At 43.3% G+C, this 16786-nt stretch overlaps 1 protein-coding gene across 1 annotated transcript in view; it reads right to left on the bottom strand.

Annotated features, from left to right (window-relative positions):
• Positions 1-15888, bottom strand: part of SNTB2 (syntrophin beta 2) — a 122017-nt gene extending 106129 nt beyond the window's left edge. The window contains exon 1 of the mRNA XM_043981133.1: positions 15298-15888. Coding sequence (XP_043837068.1) covers positions 15298-15874 — 577 coding nt within the window. The 5' untranslated portion in view covers positions 15875-15888. The remainder of the gene's footprint in view (positions 1-15297) is intronic.
• Positions 15889-16786: the final 898 nt, after the last annotated feature.

Genomic DNA, 16786 nt, shown 5'->3' with positions numbered 1-16786 from the left:
GAGAATTCCCTCTTCTATATCACTCCATGTCTCCAAACTCCTCTTTGCAATCCCTCCTTCTCTACCGACTCTTCCTTTGCTCCACTCTCTGATGAAGTAGGCCCTCTCTTTGCCAAGGTTAACCCTTCAACTTATATTCTTTTTTTTTTTTGCTTTTTTTTTTTTTGCGGGGCAATGGGGGTTAAGTAACTTGCCCAGGGTCACAAAGCTAGTAAGTGTGAACTCAGGTACTCCTGAATCCAGGGCCGGTGCTTTATCCACTGCGCCACCTAACTGCCCCCTCCATTTAAATTCTTGACCCCATTCCCTCTGGTCTCCCCTTTAGGAGCTGGACCCCAGTCATTCCCTCTTACTCCTTCCTCACCCCACCACACACGTATGCACACACATTTATATGCCTCAGTTCCCCCATCTGTAAAAACTTTTCACTTGAACTAGCCACTGTTTCAAGCTCTTGCCCTCTATCTCTCTTGCCTTTCGCAGCTAATCTCTTACACACTAAATCCAACCCTCAGACTTCATCCCCTCTGAACCTCTCTGCTACTGCTCCCTCAGGTCTCCTCCCACTTGTGTGGCTTCTCTCCTGGTCTTTTCTGTAGCATCCTCCTCCTCCTGCCAGCTTCAGTGATCATTTCTCATGGTTCTTTCCCCTGCCTTCCTTTCTTCTCTTCACGATTCTGCCCTTGGAAATCTCATTACCTCCCACAGGTTCAATGGTGATCTCTCTGTGCAGATGTCTTCCCAAACTACATATCCAGCCCTAGTTTCTCCCCTGAAGGATAGGCCTGAAAAGACAGAATGGGGCATCCTCGGGGTATCTTGAATTCAATATAGACAAAGCTACAGTCATTATATTTTCCACCAAACCATCCATGCTCCATTATTTCTGTGTTGGCACTACCGTCCTCACAGCCACCCAGATCACAGCCTGACAAGTACAATTAATTCTACTTGATTCTTCCTTCTCTTTCACTGCCAAGCCTTCCACATTCCACCTCTACACACCTCATAGGCCTGTCACAGGCTCTCCCCTAATTAGGGCCCCAGAACAAAGGCCTAGCCTATGATGAAAGTTTCCTAATTGGTATCTCTACCATGGGGCAGCTAGATGGCAAGGTTGATAGGGCACCCACCCAGACTGGAGTCAGGAATACCTGAGTTCAAAGCTAGCCTCAGGCACTTTGTCTTTACCCACCTTGGATGGTATTATGTTGCACTGAAGAGTGGCCTGGAGGACCTTTACAATCCTATTCTATTCTCCTATGCATCAGTATAATAATTATTATCAGCATAATAATAATCATTAACGATAATAATTAGAGCCGACATTTATGAAGCATGTTAAGGTTTGCACAGCTCTTTAACTTCATTACCCCATTTGAACTCCACAACAACCCAGTAAAATAGGTGCTATGCTCAGGAAATGGAGGCTCAGGAGAGTTAAGTGACTTACCCAGGACCACATAACTCTCCAAGGCAGGATTTGAATTCAGTCTTCTGACTCTACATTAGTATCCATTACATAACACTGCCTCTTCTAAAACAGCAGGTATCCAGAGGCTACTTTAAAACATCCCATAATTCTGAGACCCTATCCTGGAACCTCAAAGGGCTTTGCAGTTAAGACATCAAGATAGCAAACCAAGCTAAGGAGGCAGCTGGGTGGCTCGATGGATAGAGTTCTGGGTCAGAAGTCGGGAAGATCTAAGTTCAAATCCAGCCTCAAACACTGTGTGACCCTGGGCAAGTCACTTAACCTGTTTGCCTTAATCCACTGGAGAAAAAAATGGCAAATCACTCCAGTATCTTTGCCAAGCAAAACGCATGAACGGTCTGGTCCACAGGGTCATGAGGAGTTGGACACATCTGAACAACAATTAACCACCAAGCCAATGATTAACCATTGATGAATGAATAAAACAGCAACTTTACAGGAAAAGAACACTTTGTACCACCATCTTCCCAACTCCCATCTTTCCTGCTTTCCTAGAGACAGAACTTCCTCCCTTCAGACACCAATTTTTAAAAATTAAATAATAGGGGGCAGCTAGATGGCGCAGTGGATAGAGCACTGGCCCTGGAGTCAGGAGTACCTGAGTTCAAATCTGGTCTCAGACACTTGACACTTACTAGCTGTGTGACCCTGGGCAAGTCACTTAACCCCAATTGCCCCGCAAAAAAAAAAAATTAAATAATATACTCCCCACTTACAATGGAGCACAAGAAAAGATCCATGTTGGAAAAAAGATGTCTCAAAATATTTCTTTCTCCAGTTTCACAGCTAATACCATGTTAGTTGCAGAAGAGAACTTAGGGGACAGGTAGGTGACGTAGTGGATAAAGCACTGGCCCTGGATTCAGGAGGACTTGAGTTCAAATCCAGCCTCAGACACTTGACACTTACTAGCTGTGTGACCCTGGGCAAGTCACTTAACCCTCATTGCCCCACCCAAAGAGAGAGAGAGAGAGAGAGAGAGAGAGAAAGCTTAGGAGATCATCTAGTCCAAATTTTTCATCTTACAGATAAGGAAACTGAGGCTCAGAGAGGATGAAGGATTTTTCAATCCTAGGCCTTTTGCCTATAAATCCTTTGATCCTCCCCGCCTTCAACACAGGCAGGCAGTAGGGTGCCTAGGGGATAGAGCACTACTTCAGAGGCCTACTAGCTACGGACCCTGAGAAGGACCCTTAAACTGGTGCCTGCCTCAGTTTCCTCATTTCTAAAATGGGAATAAATAATAAAGGCACCTACCAACCTCACAGGGTTGTTGTGAGGATTAAATGAAATAATATTTGCAAATCTTCAAGTGCCATATAAATACTAGCTATTATTAGAAAAGCTAGATTAAAAAACAAAAACAAAAAACTTTAAGGGGCGGCTAGGTGGCATAGTGGATAGAGCACTGGCCTTGGATTCAGGAGGACCTGAGTTCAAATCTGGCCTCAGACCCTTGACACGTACTAGCTGTGTGACCCTGACCAAGTCACTTAACCCTAACTGCCTCACAAAAACAAACAAACAAAAAATTTATAAAAACATGCCCATTAAAATATTTTTGAATTATAATTTCTTTAGAAAACTTACATGAATGCAAAAGGCTAATAATATTTTTTGCTAATTTTTAGAATAGGACCTTTGTAAAGCATTTAATTAAACAAGATAATTTTGTTACATAAATCTAAATTAAAACTTTTTTATTTGATTTTATCCTAGACAAAATGAAAAAAATGTGGGGGGTTAGCCATTCAAATCACCTTCTTTGTTTATTTTTATTATTTTTTTTTTTTACGAGGCAATGAGGGTTAAGTGACTTGCCCAAGGTCACATAGCTAGTAAGTGTTAAGTGTCTGAGGCCGAATTTGAGCTCATGTCCTCCTGAATCCAGGGCCGATGCTCTATCCACTTCGTCACCTAGCCACCCTAAAATCACCTTCTTTGGCTTTGCAGTCTAGTAACTTTAGCCATATTTGCCAAAAACCAAACAGAAATAAAACAACACTGTAATACAGGTTATACTCATCATCCAAGGGCTCTATTTGTATTAACGAATAAATACTAGTATCAAAATGATTGTGTTGGTGTAGAGTGTAAGTATGATCAAAATAGGCTTTTATGGCTGAAGTGGGAATAAAATACCAAGGACTCTGGGTTGACTGCCACTTTCTCAAATTCAGGGTCTTTTCTCCTTTTTCTGTCTTATTTACTGGTTCAGAAATTCTCCTAGCATACAACCAAGTTTAAGCTCCTGTCCAGGATTCCCAACATCATTTATCTTTTCCATCTTTTTCTTTGATGTCTCTTTCTCCATCTCAAACCTTAGCAGGTAGACTCTTGGACTTTCCAGTGAGTGTGAATTTATATTCACTCCCAAGAACATTATCATGGATACCGAGGCCTGTAAACATAAACTAATTTTTTTTAATTAATAAAGTATTTTATTTTTTTTCCGTTACATGTAAAGATAGTTCTCAACCTTTGTTTATACGAGCTTTACAATTTCAGATTTTTCTCCCTCCCTCCCCTCCCTCCCCCCTCCCCTAGACAGCAGGTAATCTGATATAAGTTATATACATATACACATAATAACATTAATCCTATTTTTGCATTAGTCATGTTATAAGAGAAAAAAAAATCAGAGCAATGATGGAAAACCTCAAAATAGAAAAAAAACCAACAGCACCCAAAACAAAAGAAATAGTATGGTTCAATCAGCATCTATACTCCACAGTTCTTTTTTTTTTTCCTTGGATTTGGAGATCCTCTTCTATCATGAGTTCCCTGGAACTCTTCTGTACCATTGCATTGGTGAGAAGAATATAGTCCATCACAGTAGATCAACACTCAATGTTGTTGATACTATGTACAGTGTTCTTCTGGTTCTGCTCATCTCACTTATCATCAGCTCACATAAGATCCTCCAGGTTTCTCTGAACTCTTCCTGCTCATCATTTCTTACAGCACAATAGTATTCCATTGTATTCATATACCACAACTTGTCCAGCCATTCCCCAATGGATGGGCACCCCCTCAACTTCCAATTCCTTGCTAGCACGGAAAGAGCAGCCAGTAGATCTATCTTAACAATAGACCAAAGAAAGATGTGGGAGGGTCAAGGTACACTGTACAAATAAACATGGGTATAATAAAACTTTAGTTGAGATTTCTTCTATGGCCAAAAACCTCATTACTTTGAGGTGATGCTGGAAAAATCCCTCCTCATCCAAAATATTTTTTAATTACTTATTTTAGAATAACCAGGCCTATCAGTCACCCCCTGCATTATGCTGCCCTGATGAGTAACATTTTTGTGATATTTTGATATTGTTAATCTGCTACACTATGTTAGTAAAACCCTGATGTGATGTTATTCAGCCAATTATCTATTTCGTTTTTTTTAATTAATAAAGTATTTTTTTCTGTTACATGTAAAGATAGTTCTCAACTTTTGTTTATACAAGCTTTACAATTTCAGATTTTTCTCCCTCCCTCCCCTCCCTCCCCCCCTCCCCTAGACAGCAGGTAATCTGATATAGGTTTTTTATATAAAAAAAGAACTGCAGAGTATAGATGCTAAATATATATATATATATATATATATATACACATACACACACAATAACATTAATCCGATTTCTGCATTAGTCATGTTATAAGAGAAAAAAATCAGAGCAATGATGGAAAACCTCAAAATAGAAAAAAAAACAACAGCATCAAAAACAAAAGAAATAGTATGGTTCATTTAGCATCTATACTCCACAGTTGTTTTTTTTTCCTGGATTTGGAGATCCTCTTCCATCACGAGTTCCCTGGAACTCTTCTGTGCCATTGCATTGGTGAGAAGAATATAGTCCATCACAGTAGATCAACACTCAATGTTGATGTTACTGTGTACAATGTTCTTCTAGTGCTGCTCATCTCACTCATCATCAGCCCAGGCAAGACCCTCCAGGTTTCTCTGAACTCCTCCTGCTCATCATTTCTTATAGCACAATAGTATTCCATTGTATTCACAATTATCTATTTCTAAGTCTTAAACAACTAAAGACCTTCTGATTTTTTTTTTTTTTTTGTGGACCAATACTGTATTTTCAAAGGATCATTTAGGTATCAGAGAAGCTGGGTTTCATTCTCAACTAGGCCCCTGGCTCTCTGGGTCTCTGCTGCTTCACTTGTATGATGAAAAGTTTGGCCTAGGAAGATAGGTAAGAATCCTTATAGGTCTGAATCTATAGTCCTATTAATGATGTTAAGTCGGATGTATGCACTATAAAACTGTTACCAATTCTACCCGAAGTAATATAGTTTAGGAATCGGGAAGGCACTAAATAGGGAATTTGAGTTCAATTTCATTAGCAGCTGCTTCATTTTTCAATCCAAAGTGCTCATTTTTTGGAATATAAAGTGCAGTATTCTATGGCTCTAGCCCTAGTTCTAATATTCATTTGACAAACATTGTTCAGTCATTTCAGTGTGCCTGACTCTCCATCATCCCATTTGAGGTTTTCTTAGCACAGATAATAGAATGGTCCACCATAGCCATCTCTAGCTCATTTGACAGATAAGGAAACTGAGGCCAACAGAGTTAAGTGACTTGCCCAGGGTCACACAACTATCTGTGGCTGGATTTGAACTCAGGTTTACCTGACCCCAGGCCCAGTGCTCCATCCTGGTAAACACCAAACATTAGATAAATATAAAATAGGGGCAGTTAGGTGGCAGAGTGGTTAGAGCACTGGCCCTGGATTCAGGAGGACCTGAGTTCAAATATGGCCTCAGACACTTAACACTTACTAGCTGTGTGACCCTGGGCAAGTCACTTAACCCCAATTGCCTCACCAAAAACAAACAAACAAAAAAACCCAAACAAATAAAATAGATGGTGTCTTGGTTAATTCATCTGGTTCTTTTTGAATGTTTCCTCCCTCACAAACAACTAAAGTCAGGGTATATACTTTGGCTCATAGTTCACTGATTTTAACTACAGGAAAACAGATACCATTATCTTCTATTGGGGTGGGATAGAGGAATGAGTGGTTATGGTAGGGTTAGCATTTGAAACTGTGTAACTACCCTAGCAGGGTTTATCAGTGTGCTATCATTGGGGGTAGTATTTTTCAAACTTTGAAAAATGTGATGTGTCTTTGACACAGTAATACTACTACTGGCATGTACCCCAAAAAGACTGGGGCAGCTAGGTGGCACAATGAATAGACTTGGAAGGACCTGATTCCAAATCTCACTTCAGACACTTATTGGCTGTGTGACCCTGGGCAAATCACTTAACCCCCATTGCCTCAAACATCCAAGGTCACCTGCAGTCATCCTGATGTATATCTTGCCACTGGACCCAGATGGCTCTGGAGGAGAGAGTGAAGGTGGTGACCTTACACAGCCCTCCCTCGCTTAAACCCAATTTGCTGCAAGTCATGACATCACCTCCCAATGTCACGGTCCTCCTCCAGAATGAAGGACAAACAACAACAATTCCAAAATAATGAGGAAGGAACCAAATATACAAAAATATCCATAGTAGCTCTGGAGTCCATAAATTAGGGAATGGTTGAACAAATGATGGTCTATGAATAAAACAGAATATTGTTGCACTTCTGTAAGAAATGACAGAAGGGAAGGCAGGGTTCAAAGAAAACCTGGAAGGACTTGTATAACTCAATACAGAGTGAAATAAAAAGAATCAGGAGAACAATTTATACAATGAGCACAAGAGTGGTGAAAGAAAACAACTTAGAAGAATTATTATTAATACAATGACCAAGCAACAACTCCAGGGGAAGGTTGATGAGACATGTTACCAGACAGAGAGGTGATACACTGAGATTTATTTTCAGACACAGTTTTGCTTAGCTTCACTAGACTTTGTAATAAGACTTTCCAAAAAAGGGGTGGGGGGCAGAGAAGAGGTGACTGGTGATAATGATGACAAAAGAAAAGTGTCATTGAAGCACTGTTTGAAATGCACAAAAGAGACCATGAGGGCAGCTTTGAAACTAACTCATGCTTTAAAAAGCAGCTGTTGAGATTCAGTTTTGTCTACAATCTTTTCTTTCAGTTCTTCTTTGAATACAGAAATATTCATGTTTGTCAAGTTCTGAATAATAGAAAAAAATTTTCAAACAAAAAAAATGTTGATGGCTGAAGAGTCCAATTAAAAAATTTTAGGGCCATGTAAAAAATTGCCTTTTTTTCTTAGTGGGATAAGATAGCTGTTCTTATGTAACCTTTGGGCTACCTTTTAAAGTTTCCAAGTATCTTCCCCACATCTAAAATCATAAAATCACATTTTATTTTACCACACATCTTTGTTTACAAAGCCAGAGAACTAAAATTACAAAAAGCTTTGTATGACAGCTAAATGATAGTAAATAGACACTTCTTATTCCAGAGCTAAAAAGTCTTCTTTGTATGAATACACATGTCACAGTTTGGGCGAAGTCATTTTGTATGACATTTGTTCTATGGCACTGTGACCAAGTACAGTGATCTCAAGCTTTTTGACTGTATACTTCATCCTGAAAAATGTTCAAGTATATCCGCTCAATTATTTAACCAGTTCCAAAATGTACTATATTATATTGCTATAGTGTACTACCATACTATGCTACTAATAATTGTGCAAAAATGTATGCAAAAATATACATTATAAAATGTATGCAAAAATATACATTTTTAAAGGACAAATAAAACTGAAATAATATTTGATGTTGCAGTCAATAGGGAGCCTGGAGTTTACTGACTGGGTGAGTGACATGGTCAAACCTGTTTTAAGAAAATCACTTTGGGGGCAGCTCAGTGGCACAGTGGATAAAGCACCAGCTGGCCCTGTATTCAGGAGTACCTGAGTTCAAATCTGGCCTCAGACACTAGACACTTAACTAGCTGTGTGACCCTGGGCAAGTCATTTAACCCTGCAAAAAATAAAGAAAGAAAATCACTTTGAGGGGGCGGGCAGCTAAGTGGCACAGTGGATAAAGCACTAGCCCAGGATTCAGGAGGACCTGAGTTCAAATCTGGCCTCAGACACTTGACACTTACTAGCTGCGTGACCCCGCGCAAGTCACTTAACCCTCATTGCTCTGCCCTTCTCCCCCCAAAAAAAACCCACTTTGGTAGTTCTGTGGATTGGAGAAGGAAAGGAAGTAAGGTAAGGAGAAAACTCAGGAGGCTGCTTCCTATATATATATATATATATATATATATATATATATATATATATATATAGAGAGAGAGAGAGAGAGAGAGAGAGAGAGAGAGAGAGAGAGAGGGGGGGGGAGGGAGGGGGGAAGGGAGGGAGAGGGGGGAAGGGAGAGGGGGGGAAGGAGGGAGAGAGAAGTGTGATGAGGGTCTGAACTAGGACAATGGCTAAAAGGGGATGGATGTGCAGGTAGAAAAGACAAGACTTGGCAACTAACTGCTTATGTGGATGGAGGAAGAGTAAGGATCCAAAGAGGGCACTAAGGCTGCACCAAAGATGGCCTCAAGAATGACAAGCTGGGTGAAGAAAAGGAAGCAGGGCCCTCAAAGGTCAGAAAAGGAGTGGGTTTGGGGAGAAAGAGAATGTAATGAGTTCTGGTGTACGGAACACAACTCATCCATGCCTTCTTTTCCTGGGCTAACCACCCAAAATGAAAAGGAAGAGATCAGAACCTGCCCTCTGAGGGTAGTTTGTAGTCATCTGGTGGAACAAGGGCGGGTGTGGAAGGGAGAGCAGATGCAGAGCTGCTGCTATGTATGGGTACCCAGGAATGTTTTACTGTCCTGAGGGGCTGATACCCAATACAGAAGAGGGGAGGTTGGGAACTTGTACAGCAAAGGGAGGGGGGAAAGAGGGAGTATTGGAGGAAATCGGGCGGGTTGTTGTGATCAGTTCCACAAATGACAATAAGGAGACGGTGGGATTTTGACTCCTTTGGAGTCAGGGCCATGACCCCTGGGAGGGCCAAGCCTCCAACTTGGTCTAGTGGATAGAATGTTGGACTTGGAATCAAGACTTGGATTCAAATCTCATCTCTAAAACCAGAGGTAAATAACTTAATTTCTCTGAAACTCAATTTTTATCTACATTATCTAGCTGTTATGAGGTCAAAGAATGGAAAGTCTTTGCAAACTTTTTTTTATTTCTTTTAAATAGTATTTTCTTTTTTCCAATCATATGTAAAAACAAATCTTAACATTTTTAAATAAAACTTTGAGTTCCAAGTTTTCCCCCTCTTTCCCTCCCCTCACTCCTTCTAAGAGGGCAAACAATTTGATATAAGTTATATATGTTCTTAGCAAACTTTAAAGTATTATTTGTTAGTTATTTATATTACCAACATTACTGAAGATAATGACAGCCAACTTCAAATTACCTCCAACATTTTGGAGGTTTTGATAGTCTGCACCAGCAACCACTGAATACTGCACAAGTAGGGCATGAATAATTGAAGATTCTTTATGTTGCACTACAATCCCTGAGTCTCCTCTGATTGGAGGGCAGTGGAAGAGCTCTTCTGAAACCTCCACTTACTCCCAAGCCAGCCATCTCTCTTTTTACCACCTGGCTGCAACTCTTTTGGACTTCAAAATCATTTCTAGGGATCCAAGTGCCTTCTCCAACCCCCTCAGCTTTTCACTGTGTAGATTTCTACCATTTGATTGTAAGCTCCTTGAGGGCAGGGATTATCATTCTTTTTGGTATTTGTATTGCCAGCACAGTAGTGCCTCGTATACAGTAGACACTTAATAAGTATGTATTGACTGACTGACTGATTAAATTACAAATTACTCTTCAGCCAAACTGACTTGCTTGCTACTCCCTCTCCCAGACACACTGTCTCACATCTCTTGGCCTTTGAGAGGCTGTTCCCTTACTTGTAACGAACTCCTTCCTCACTTCTACCTCACAAAATCTCCAGCTTCCTTCAAGGCTCAGCCCAAGTGTTAGCTCCCTTTATGAAGCTTCACAAAATTACTGTATCTACCCATATATGTTATTTCTATCAAGTGGTGAGTTCCTTGAGGTCAGGAACTATTTTTGTTGACTTGTGGTCCTAACACATAGCACTGAACCTTACACAGAGGGTATTTAAGATAAGTGCCTGGTTCCTTTAAGAATTAAGGCTGAAGGGGCAGCTAGGTGGCAAAGTGGATAGAGCTCTGGCCCTGGAGTCAGGAGTACCTGAGTTCAAATGTGGCCTCAGACATTTGACACTAGCTGTGTGACCCTGGGCAAGTCACTTAACCCCAATTGCCTCACCAAAAAAAAAAAAATCTAGGCAATCTAAGAGTTATGGCTGCATAGGGGGCAGCTAAGTGGCTCAGTGGATAAAGCAATGGCCCTGGATTCAGGAGGACCTGAGTTCAAATCCGGCCTCAGACACTTGACACTTAATAACTGTGTGACCCTGGGCAAGTCACTTAACTCTCATTGCCCCCCACAGGCACACAAAAAATAGAGTTATGGCTGCACATTCACATAAATTCAACAGGAAACAAAAACTTTGCCTGAGCCACACACAAAAAAATCACTTTACCCTGTTTATTAACAAAGTAAAAACAGTTATCTAATTCCATCAGCATGCACGCGCGCGCGCACACACACACACACACACACAGAGTTTATTTATTTATTTAGAGAAAAGGATTAGCCCAAAGTTGAGATCACTTGATTTCATAAGAAGAGCATGTTATGTCATTTATTTACAACAAAGCACCCTTTTCCAAACAAGCACAATCAAATTTGGGAACAAGGGAAAACACCTTTGGCCGAGTTCTCTCTAACTTCTGGTCTGTCGGCCAGTCCCTTCCCCCTTTCTTTTTGTTCCTACAATTATACTGTCAAGAATGCTCTCCTGATTTGCCTCTCTTATCCATCACTTCTCTGAGATCTGGTTCAAGATACAGCCCTTCCAAGAAGCCTACCGTGAATGATTATCCTCAAATGCCTATGAGCATTCCATAGGTTGTTTTTGAATTTTTTGTGTTTGAAATGCACACAGTTGGCACAAAATAAACCTGCACACTTTTTTTTTTTGCTCTTGGGGAAAAAAAGGATACAAATACATAAAGTACCAACTAGATTATAAGCAAATGCTATATTTTTTTATCATTGGCCATAGTACAATGCTGTGCACAAAGTAAAAATCTGGCACCTAAGAAATGCTGAACGACTTGAATGAAATCAGTAAGGGAAATAAAAATAAGCTCAACTCTAGTGTCAACCCCTATATGAGGTCTTCCTTGATCCCCACTCCCAGTTGCTAGTGCCACAAACCCCCCAAATTATTTTGTATTTATTTATCTGTGAAATAAATCTTTCCAAAAAATAAAATCTTTCCCAATAAAACATAAGCTCTTAAGAGGCAGAATCTCCAGCATCCAGTACAGTATACATTCAGTAGATGCTTAATAAATGCTTATTGAATAAATGAAGATTAACTCAAACATTTCTAAATAAGGTAATCTGCTTCATTAAAATCATCTCTATGGGTCACTTACACACACAACACCCTCTCTGTGGAAGCAGGCGTTCCTAGCCTTTTTTGTATCAAGGAATATATATTTCTTCACGTATTTTTTTTTTTTTTTTTTTTTTTTTAGTGAGGCAGTTGGGGTTAAGTGACTTGCCCAGGGTCACACAGCTAGTAAGTGTCAAGTGTCTGAGGCTGCATTTGAACTCAGGTACTCCTGACTCCAGGGCTGGTGCTCTATCCACTGCGCCACCTAGCTGCCCCTTGGATTGCTTTTACTGTGTAAAATAAAAAATATAAGATTATGAAGAAAATTAATTATATTGGAATAAAGATAGAGTTTTGCCCATCCAAGTTCACAAAACTATTAAAATCTATTGGGGGCAGCTAGGTGGTGCACCAGCCCTGGATTCAGGAGGACCTGAGTTCAAATGCAGCCTCAGACACTTGACACTAGCTATGTGACCCTGGGCAAGTCACTTAACCCTCACTGCCCCACAAAGAATTAAATTAAATTTAAAAATCTATTCATGGACCCCTTTAAATATCACTACTTAAAGAATCATTCTACTTCTTCCTTGTTTTTGAAGCATGCCAGATTTTTTTTTTCAGTCTAGTCCTGTGATTTCATCAGTGTGGAGGAGGTCCAGGTGTGGAAATTCTCTCTGCCTATGTAAATCTGCAATTTATCTGTAACTAGACTCAACTTAGAAGTTAAGTGACTTGCTCATAGTCACACAACTAATTTGTGTCAGGGAAATGACTTGAACCTAGGTCTTCCTCACTCCAAGGTAGGCCTTCAATTTTCTGTGCATGCTGCTTCTGAATTCCAGATAAAATCTATCACCCTAATACTTTATGAAAGACAATCTCAGTATCAGAAGGCCATTTTTGGGGGGGGGTGGGGTAATGAGGGTTAAGTGACTTGCCCAGGGTCACACAGCTAGTAAATGTCAAATGTCTGAGGCCAAATTTGAACTCAGGTCCTCCTGAATCCAGGGCCAGTGCTTTATCCACTGTGCCACCTGGCTGCCCCCAAGGCCATTTAATCTAATCCATAACTGAATGAGGATACTCTCCCACTTCAAGACCACTAGTGAAAGGAAATCTACCTTCCAAGTCCTCTTTGGACAATTAGAATTATTAGGAAGTTTTCCTTTCGATTAGGCCTAAATTTGTGTCGCTGTATGTTCTACCCACTTCTTGTTTTGTTTTCTGGGGACATATGGAATAAGTCTAATTTTTCTTCCATATGACAGACCTTCACGTACTTATAAAGATATTCTTTATTTCTTTCAAAGGATCCTCTGAAGGTAAGATCTCAAGGCCCCTGACCTTATTGGTGGCCTTCCTCTGGTTGCTCTCCAGTTTGTCAAAAAATGTGGTCTTTCCTAAAATGTGGTACTCAGAACTGATCACAATACTCTAAATGACATCAGAGCAGAACAGAGTAGCGAGTTAGACTCCCATTTTCTGGACACTGTACTTTTTTTTTTTGGGGGGGGGGGGGTCAATGAGGGTTGAGTGACTTCCCCAAGGTCACACAGCTAGTGTCAAGTGTCTGAGGCCAGATTTGAACTCAAGTCCTCCTGAATCCAGGACCCGTAATTTACCCACTTTGACACCTAGCTGCCCCCTGTACATCTCTTGATATAGTAAACCACAAGCTTTGTTGCACTGCTGACTCATTTTGAACTTCTTAAGCTTTACTTTCACAAGTTTTAGGCAGAATCTATTGTGCTCATTTTGGTTACATCTACACTGTGTTTACATGACACATGACACTGTGGGTCAAATATTATAAATGAACAACAATTAATGTATGTAAATAATGAATAAGCATAAGGATTAGACATACACGTGATTTCCTTGTTTTAGGAATCTTCTAGTGACTAACTTCCTCTCCTGGAGCAGGTCAGCACCTTCTTTGCAATTTACTGTCTTAAAAGAGTTGCCTGGAGCATTTAAGAAGTTAAGTCACTTCGATGAGGGTAATAGAGTCTCTGTGCCAAAGACTGGATTTGCACCCAGGTTTTCCTGGCTTTGGGGGCCAGTTTTCTATCCACTAGGTACAGAATGCCTCTCCTAAGTAATAAGTACAGTTAAGAAAGTATAATTTCAGTCTGCCATCGTACTTCGTTTTGCTATTTTAAGTTTCTCGCTTTAAAAGTCTTTTAGAAAAGCAAGCCTGAGATTGGCACCAGACTTTCGTAAACTAAACAAAAGGGGCAAAACTCTCATCTTGGCAATAAACCTTCAAACTCTTGTACCTTCGTTGTAAACTAAGGCTCATTAACTAAACAAACTTGCCTTTTCAGCCTTCTACGGACTTCAATGAAGAGCTATGATCTTGTTGGGTTATTGTTGAGAGTCAACGATGGGTTAAATTCTCATAAATTCATCAGCATTTTGGTGGTATGCCCAAATCTACTGCAGGGGTGTGTTTAAAAAAAATAAACCATCTAGGGAAGTGAGGAGTAAGAAAGGAAGGCGGCTTCATTACGGTACTTCTCCAGTTAAATTCAATAGGTGTCAAACGGGGAGAATGCCAAGTCTTAACAAACGATGAAAAAGTAGCCCATGGAAACATTTAGAAGTTCCTGTCTTGCCCCAAATAAACCTGAATTAAACCTTTCAGGGCTATAAACCATTTCGGCTATTGCTGAACTTTTCCAGCAAGTCATCAGGGTTTCCCCAAATGCCAAGCAGGTGACCAGGAACCTACTTTACTAGGAAGAGAGGGATCCCGCCTGGGTGTAAGTTCTAGGGGAGACAACCCCTCGGGGTGGAAGAAGATGGGGGGGGATTACAAAGTCAAGGACACGATAGGGAGAGGCGACCGAAGCCAAGTGCTGCTCCTGCGGCGGCTCCCCCAGTCCCTCACCAAAACCCCTGCTAGCTTCGCCCCCACCCCAGTTCCCACTCACTCTCCAGCAGCACCTCCTGGCCGGCTCGCTTCAGCTCGCTTCACCCCCGTCCTGTCCCGTCCGGTCCTGTCCCTCGCTAAAGCCCGTGCTCACCTCCCCCCGGTCCCCGCTACCCCTTCAGCCGCACCTCCTGGCCGGCTCGCTTCAGCGAGCCCCCCTCCCCCAGTCCCACTCCCAAGCCCGGGCTCGCTTCTCCCAGGTCCCCACTCACTCTCCAGCAGCACCCCCTGGCCCGCTCGCTTCCCCCGGTCCGGTCCCGCGTCAAAGCCCGTGCTCGCCTCCCCCCGGTCTCCACTCTCCCTCCAGCAGCACCTCCTGGCCGGCTCGCTTCAGCGCGGCTCCCCCAGGGCTTGTCCCATCCCTGGCCAAAGCCCGTGCTCGCCTCCCCCCGGTCTCCACTCACCTTCCAGCAGCACCTCCTTGCCGGCTCGCTTCAGCGCCTGCACGGCCTGGTCATGGGTGGCCTGGCGCAGGTCGGTGCCGTTCACCGACAGGATGGCGTCGCCCAGCCGCAGCGCCCGGCTCTGGTCGGCCGCCAGCCCCGGGAAGATCTTGGAGATGAGGATCGGCATCCGGTTCTCGCGGCCGCCCTTGATGCTGATGCCCAGGCCGCCCGCCTCCTGCTTCACCACCCGCACGCGCCGCACGGGCGGGGAGCCTCCGGCCGCGGCCCCGGGCGGACTGGGCGGGCCCAGGCCGCGGCTCGGGCTGCCGGGCAGCGAGTCCCCACCGCTGCCGCTGCCGCCGCCGCCGCTGCCGCCGTTCGGGAGGCCGTTGAAGGCGGCCAGCGCCGGCCCCAGCGGGGGGTCCGCCTCTGCCGCCGCGTCCCCGGTCAGGCTCAGGCTCTCGCCGCTCAGCTCGGCCACCACCCGCACCCAGCGCTCCCGCAGCAGCAGCTCCACCAGCCCCGCTTTGGTGGCCCTAGTCCACACCGCCATGGCCGGCTCGGGTCCCGCAGCCGCCGCCGAGGCCAACCTCATTCCCGACCGGGAGTCCCGGCGCTTCCCCCTTCCCGCCTGCGGGGGCGAGGCCCCGCCCCTAGCCCCGAGAATCCATAATTCATGAGCGGCCCCGCCCCCCCCCCCCTCTCCTTTTACCGCGGAGGCGGGGCCGCTTCCGGGAAGGGGGGGGGCTGGCTCTGGCCCGCTGGGGAGCTTAAGCTCCCCGCGATCTCTAAGCACAAGGTCACACAGCTGGGGAAGACCCTTAGAGCAGGGAAAGTCGGGACTGGGGTCAGTTTATAACAGAGTGGTCAAGGCTGGGAGGGAGCTTAGAACCCAGTGTTGGGAGTTGGGAGTTGGGAGAGAACTTAGAACATGGAGTGTTAGAGGTGGGAGGGGCTTTAGAAGGGAGAATGTCCGAGCCAAGCCTGCCCTCCTAACGGTGTCAGAGCTCAGAGACTTTACTCTGACCCCTGCAATGACAGAGGAGGCCAAGCCCCCAGCAATGACTGGTCCTAGGTCGCCACTCAGAATGGCTTGAAGCCACCTTGGCTGACGCCAAGTTCAGGACTCTACTATACCCATGGAAGAGAACTGCTTTGGGCTTTGGCTGTATCCTTAGCCCTCAGCCAAAAGAATTTGATCCATTTCTACCGGATGTCTTAATCACTACAAGTAGACAAAATAAAAACTTCCCCTTTTGTAGCCTGTGAAATTGGGTCGCATGGGCCCCAGGTCCTGCAAGCTTCTTTCTGAGCTCAAACAGCTCAAAGGTTCTTCTGGTCTATAGAAGAGACAAGTAAAAGAGCTGTCAGCAGCAAGATAGAGTGGTGAGGTTCACACATTTCCCACAGGTCCCAAGGGTGCAATAAATAATTCTTGTAAAGGTGAATTGAGATCAAAACAGGCTCTGTTCACAGATGGTGTCCATAAAGTGCATGATGACACATG

This window comes from Dromiciops gliroides, chromosome 2 (assembly GCF_019393635.1).
Source record: "Dromiciops gliroides isolate mDroGli1 chromosome 2, mDroGli1.pri, whole genome shotgun sequence".
NCBI classification, from domain to species: domain Eukaryota; kingdom Metazoa; phylum Chordata; class Mammalia; order Microbiotheria; family Microbiotheriidae; genus Dromiciops; species Dromiciops gliroides.
Note: the sequence above shows the minus strand (reverse complement) of the source record. Positions and strands in the feature narration are given on the sequence as shown.